The sequence below is a fragment of the Belonocnema kinseyi genome, chromosome 10 (genome assembly GCF_010883055.1).
Source record: "Belonocnema kinseyi isolate 2016_QV_RU_SX_M_011 chromosome 10, B_treatae_v1, whole genome shotgun sequence".
Taxonomy (NCBI): Eukaryota; Metazoa; Arthropoda; class Insecta; order Hymenoptera; family Cynipidae; genus Belonocnema; species Belonocnema kinseyi.
This window is the reverse complement of record NC_046666.1, coordinates 83464683-83470946: the sequence shown is the minus strand read 5'-3', so window position 1 is coordinate 83470946 and position 6264 is coordinate 83464683. Positions and strand designations below refer to the sequence as shown.

Here is a 6264-nt window from a genome sequence, read left to right as displayed (position 1 = left end):
TTCCAATTTTAACGTTAAAAATTAAACTGTTTCAATTGGAAAGTCTTAGAAGTTAAACAAATGGAAACTTGCGATTAAAACTTTATAACCCATTTTCAATTAAAAATAACTTCAAAATAAATATATATACATAATGAAAGGCTTTTATTAGAATTTAAAATATTGTTTTAGTCTCAAATTTGAAAATGTCTAAAGAAAAAGAACAATTGCTTAATATTTAGAAATATTTCACTGTTCAATTAAGATTCCTAACTAGAAATCAAACATTCAAAACTAAACAAAAAACTAAAGTTTTAACGTTATAATTTTCATTTTTCTATTGCAAAAAAGTCATGTAGAAGTAAAATTCCTAAATTTTGATGTATGATAAATTTGAAACATCTATTATTCCTAGAAAAAACTCGAGTAAGTTGAAAATATAAAAGATTTAAACAATTATCTAAAACGAATCTGAAATATTTAAGGAAATATTTATATTGTGTAAGATTAAGACCAAGATTTTTCAGGATTTATAAACGATTTTAAATTAAAATAATTTAACTTTTAATTTAAGAAGTGTTATCATTTGTAACAAAAATTTAATCGTTTAATTTTTAATACTCCTGGCTTAGAATCGCTTAACACGATTTGCAGGTTATTTTTTAATACTTCGAATGGAGAAATTTGTAGCTGTAGAGTTCGAATTTTTTAATTTCATTGACCATGAAAAATGTTTGCGAACCAGGAAAAACCGGAATTTTTGTGTGCGATTAAAACGGTCACCATTTTCAACCGAAAATAATTGTATACCTCAACCTAAATGCGGAAAATGACTCGCTGTCTTGCAATAAGCATAGGAAACGGATCGTTAAAATTTAAACCATAAACCAGCATTTTGAGAACATAAATTTTAACGTTAAAATTCAAGTTGTTGAATTGAAGACTTAAAAATAATTTTTTTTAAGTTATTGCTCTAAAATTAAGCAACATATATTTATTGTTTCTTCTATGATAAAAATGAGAAATTTCTAATTGGTATCATATATTAACCTTGAAAAATTTGAAAATTGACTCCAAAATATTGAACGTTCTCCAGTGTTATATACAATGAATCTTTAATGTTTAAGTTTTTGTATTTGATGAGATAACATAAATAAGAACTTGTGATTAAAAAAATTGTTTTATAATAAATTTTGTTTGAATAAATACAGTAAGAAAATCTACAAGATCCAGGAGTCGAAATTAAAATTACAACAAATTTTCAAAATTTAGAATTTGCTGTATAATGCCGAATTGTATGATATTGTCCATTTTTTTGTACTTCTAGGGACAACTGAAAAATCCCGAAAAGTAACATTACTGACACTGTGTAATTCCGGCATAATAAAATTAAAAAATTAAATTCCCGAATAAGGCAATTTCTGAAGCGTTTATAATATTGCCGAATTTAAAAATTCCCGAATAATAAGATTTCTTAATTATAAAATATCATAACTGGAATTTTCCTTAATTATACGATTGTAGAATTTAACAAACTTATTCTTAATAAATCTGATTTATTTATTAAAATACGATAAGAAAGTATTTTTATCAAAGAAATTTTCGTACAATATTTAAAGTGTTAATAAATTATTTTTTGAATTTAAAATAAAAATAATTCTATAAAAATTGCATAAAAAAATTAATGTAATAACACGTGCGCCTCAAGGGAAACAAAATTCTCCCTTAATTTTTTTCGAGCCTAATAACATTTCCCAAGCAAATTTTGCAGGATTTAAATCAGCACTAATTTATCTCGAAGTTTTTTTGTTTTGTTAATTAAACATTCGACTTTTGAGAATATTTTTTGCAATTAAAAAAAGATACTATGAGAACTTTCAACAAAAATTTTATATCCATAAATATATAAATGTTTTCGATTGTGGTAATCTTGAATTTAAAGAATAATTTTTTAAATCTTTAAACATTACAAAAGCTTTTCCTTTGTATAAATATTTGATTATTTTAATTTAAAAATATATATTTATCAGAGAAAAATTTGTTAAGCACTAATTTATCTTAATGTTTCTTTTTTTAAATTAAAAAATCGCTTTTCAAGGACTTTTTTGCAATTAAAAAAAGACTATGTATAAAAAAGCTGTCTCAAGTTTCAGAATTCCAAAAAAATGTGTATATTATTAAATGTACTCAAATTTCGATTCAGTATATTAATGAAAATTAAACTTCAAAGTACAAAACATTATAATTAAAAAAATCATATTTGTCATTAATAGAAACATGAAAATAATAAAGGAATAAGTAAAGTCAATAAAAGAGTCATAATAAACGAATCATAATAATTTAGATTTTATTAAATATAAACATAATTACCTTTTCCAGATTATTACTCTGAAAATTCAGTTTATTTCTTACTATCATATCATATAATTTTCTCTGTTATTTATTTCAAATATGTAATTTTGGTGCATCTAGAAATTTCGCTATTTATTATTAATTTATTATTTATTCCGTAGTCCGTACGTTTATATGTAGCCATACATGTCAACCTTTCTAACCTCAAAACATGTTTCTACTCGTACCGCATCCACGTTCATAATATCTTTGGTCCACCACCTTTATTACGTTTTTTACAGGTTTTTTACGTATAATACATTTTTCACGTATAATACGTCAGAAACTCCGAGTGACGCGTCACTACACAACCCTGGTTGATTGTGTGGTTATATTTATGACATGGATATGTCTGGTGCTATATTTTCGTCTTTAGCTGTATCTATTCATTTCTAAAATATTTGTACAATAGCAGATGGTGCCAAGTCCTTTTATAAAAGTTTTAATGATTTTTGGCCTCTCAAGAGGTCTTGCTTCCCAAACTCTGAATGCCATGACTCCCGGAAATGTGTCGGGAATACATTCTGTGGCGTATGTCACAGTGCCTACAGATGAAATTGCCAAAAAACTTGCTCAGTAAGCATAAACCATTTATTTTATAAATTATAATATGCGATCGGAAATTTGTAACTCTTAAGATTATTAAAAAAGAAACAAACATTTTTTCAACCTACCAATAAATAAGAAATGCCCTTCTGATTTGAGGAGAATTAAGAGAAATATAAGTCTTTTAGATTAGGAAGCATTTATTTCTGGACACGTAATTTTAAAAAAATTAGCAATTTAAAGGGAAATCTATAGGCCATATTCTGCAGGGTATGTTTTAAAAATCTTTTTAAGTTAAAGAAATTGAATCAGACCGTAACATAAAAATGGAATAGCGTTAGTTTACTTCATTAACACTGGAATTACATTTTTGTTAAGGGCATGTGACACAGCCAAATACCTATATTAACGATCTCACTTTATCAGTTCACTGAATATTTTTTTGAACCTATAAGAACTCTTCTTATAATTAAAATATCGAGCTAAGACTTTGGAAAATGTATTAGAGTACCATAAAGTACGTTTAGATACTTCATTTGGGTAGGAACGTCACTGAAAATTATTTTATCTTTTTTCTGAACCTCGACATATTTTGAACGTTCGAACTTTTTTATAGATAAAATATCGGTTTCAAACTTTGAGAAATGTAATAGCCGAAATAAAATTACGTTAAAGTACAAAGTTTTATAACAAAAGATGTAAACAAAGCATTTTAACTAATTTTTATCTGACACACCGAACCCTGGCGGCCACTAGAAGAGGCTCTATAGCAGCTGGCTCGTCCTACGTCGTCAGTCCTTTGTTGTGTGTCGGATAAGATTGAGTTGAAATATTTTTTTTTACATCTTTTATTATTAAACTTTGTACTTTAACGTAGTTTTCTTTTATTTGAGTGAATTAAAAATAATTATTTAAAAAAAAAAGATAATACAAAATAATTGTGCGAATTTTAAAATAATTGCAAAAGGGTTAAATAAGTATGAAATTGCCTTTTTTTATATAATTAATCATTGAAATTTATATTACATTTTCAATTTCTCGGAAAATAACTACTTTGTATTCACATTAAACATTATGTAATTTTTAATGTGGTTTTTCTTTTTAAAACTAGATAAAATTTTGTCTTTGGTTTCTTCATAAATACATTATAATAACATAGCATCGATTATTACAGAAGTAGCTTCAATTAACCAAATGATTAAATTTTCTTGTTTTCAGTCCGTATAAACTGAAATTTGGTATTTAAATATTTATATAGGTATATCAATATTATTTGTGTTTATATTTTTAACAAAGTCTTGTTCCTTCTCGGTTAATACTACCAAGAAGTTTTGACATTTGGAATATGGCGTAAAAAATCTTGACGTAATAATCTTTTTAAAAATGTAGAATTTTCTTTTTACTTCTATTTAACGGTGTATCCACATTTTTAGTTTTATTCGTATTTTATTAGCATCGTTAAAATAGTATTACCGAATCCGATAACGCGAAAATCATACAATGCACATTTTGCTAAATTATCATAACCTTACAAACAAATAATATTCTTGTACATATATGAACAATAAATCAGGAATAAAACTTACTATATTTACATTTTTTTAGGTTTTTAAAAGTAATTCTTTTCGATTTCTAACTTAAAATATGAGTGTTACCGAGTAGAAACAAAATTTTAGGGACATACATTTAAGCATAATGAAATGCCCTTAGAACTGATAGATTTATCTCTGTTCATAATTTTTAGATTTCTTTACCTAATGCAAATAATTACTATAAGCATTTCCGGAAACTAATACGGACTGTAAAAAAAAATTTAATTAGGAAAAGTGTATCTTTTTATGACCGTTACGAAAAAGTACATAATAATTGACATATTTAAAAGAAGCTTTGTTTAACCTTTTTTAGTACAATGAAACTTAAAATATACAGATACCTAATACTTTTTTCAATTAGTATTTCAATATTTTAATATTATAGATTTCTATAATTATTTTTCTATAATTTTTCCTTAATAAATTATATCATTGAGTTAATTATTTAAAAAGGTAAAAATGGTTTGTTATTAGAAATAAACAATTAATTCATGCTTAATTATTTAATAAATTTAAATATCAATAATTAGAAGTACAAAATCTTATCATTTTTGTAATCGCGAACAAATTATAAGAAATGCATCGCAGGCCTATAATAATTTTTCTATAATGCTTTTAATAAAGTTAAATTATGAGAAATGCATTACAGTACTATAACAATGATCTTGTAATACTTTTTCGCACAAGGATAAACAAAGTTTGGAAAGCGTTTAATTTAAAAATAATTATTTTTAATTAAAGTTATTTTTTCACTGTTTTTATCATGCAAAAGTGTACAAGCGTATATTTGTCGCATTAAGATTAATTGCATTTAATTACGTTTCTATGAAACTCTCTCTCTCTCTCTCTCTCTCTCTCTTCTACGCGTTAAAGTAGAATCGCTTATCATTGAAACAATTCTTGGTTAAACGACTCGCACTTTAATCGTAAAAGTATTCCTTAATCGTTAAGGGCATGTGATACTTAGAAAATTGTCGATTTTACCAGTTTTAGGTTCCCCCGGATTTTTTTTTCTAGAATAATAAACTTTAGTCACTTTTTTGTAGGTTAATTAAACAAAGTTTTAATTTAGCAGAATGTGATTAATTTGCATAGCGCTTAGGAAATAGTATCGATTTTTTCAATGTTAGAATCCCCCGGCTTTTTTCCTAGGATAAGAAATATTTTGCCTTCAGAATCTGGAAAATGATAGCGAACATGCTAACAGACGTCCCCACACACTTTTTTTGTGTTTTTTATCAAAAAATTTTTGATATTGCTAACAACGTGCGTGTATATTTCGAGGTTATGTGTGTTACAATTCACCCGAGCGTTAGTTCCAAACTACACAATATTTTTGGCCGAAAACTTTGAACTTACCAATAAACATAGTAACTAATCTCCCGGAACTAACCTTGTTTGCAGGCAATCAAAAAAGTTTATTTCATAAATAATTTCCAGATTATCGGAAAGGCAGAGATGAAAAACGACGTAACCTCAAAATAATGCATATGCATACAATTTTTATTTAGCACAATAAAGTTTTTTGTTATCAGCCCTCAAAAAAGAGTCCGGGGACGTCCGGTATGATATTTTACAGCATCTCCGAATTCAGTTTTTAAAATTTTTCATTTTTGTGGAAAAAAACTGGTGAAACTGTAGGTATCATATGCCCTTAAGAGGAAATTTCTCAGAGTGTAGTAGCAGCCCTGTTTTCCATTCCTCCAGCAAAGATATTATAAACGTAGATGCGGTATGGGGCGTCAGAGTGGGGATT

At 26.3% G+C, this 6264-nt stretch overlaps 1 protein-coding gene across 1 annotated transcript in view; it reads left to right on the top strand.

Annotated features, from left to right (window-relative positions):
- The first annotated feature begins 2687 nt into the window (after positions 1 to 2687).
- LOC117182231 (protein CutA homolog) overlaps positions 2688 to 6264 on the top strand; it is a 15777-nt gene continuing 12200 nt past the window's right edge. Inside the window, exon 1 of the mRNA XM_033375316.1 lies at positions 2688 to 2946. Within this exon, the coding sequence (XP_033231207.1) occupies positions 2786 to 2946 (161 nt within the window). The 5' untranslated portion in view covers positions 2688 to 2785. The remainder of the gene's footprint in view (positions 2947 to 6264) is intronic.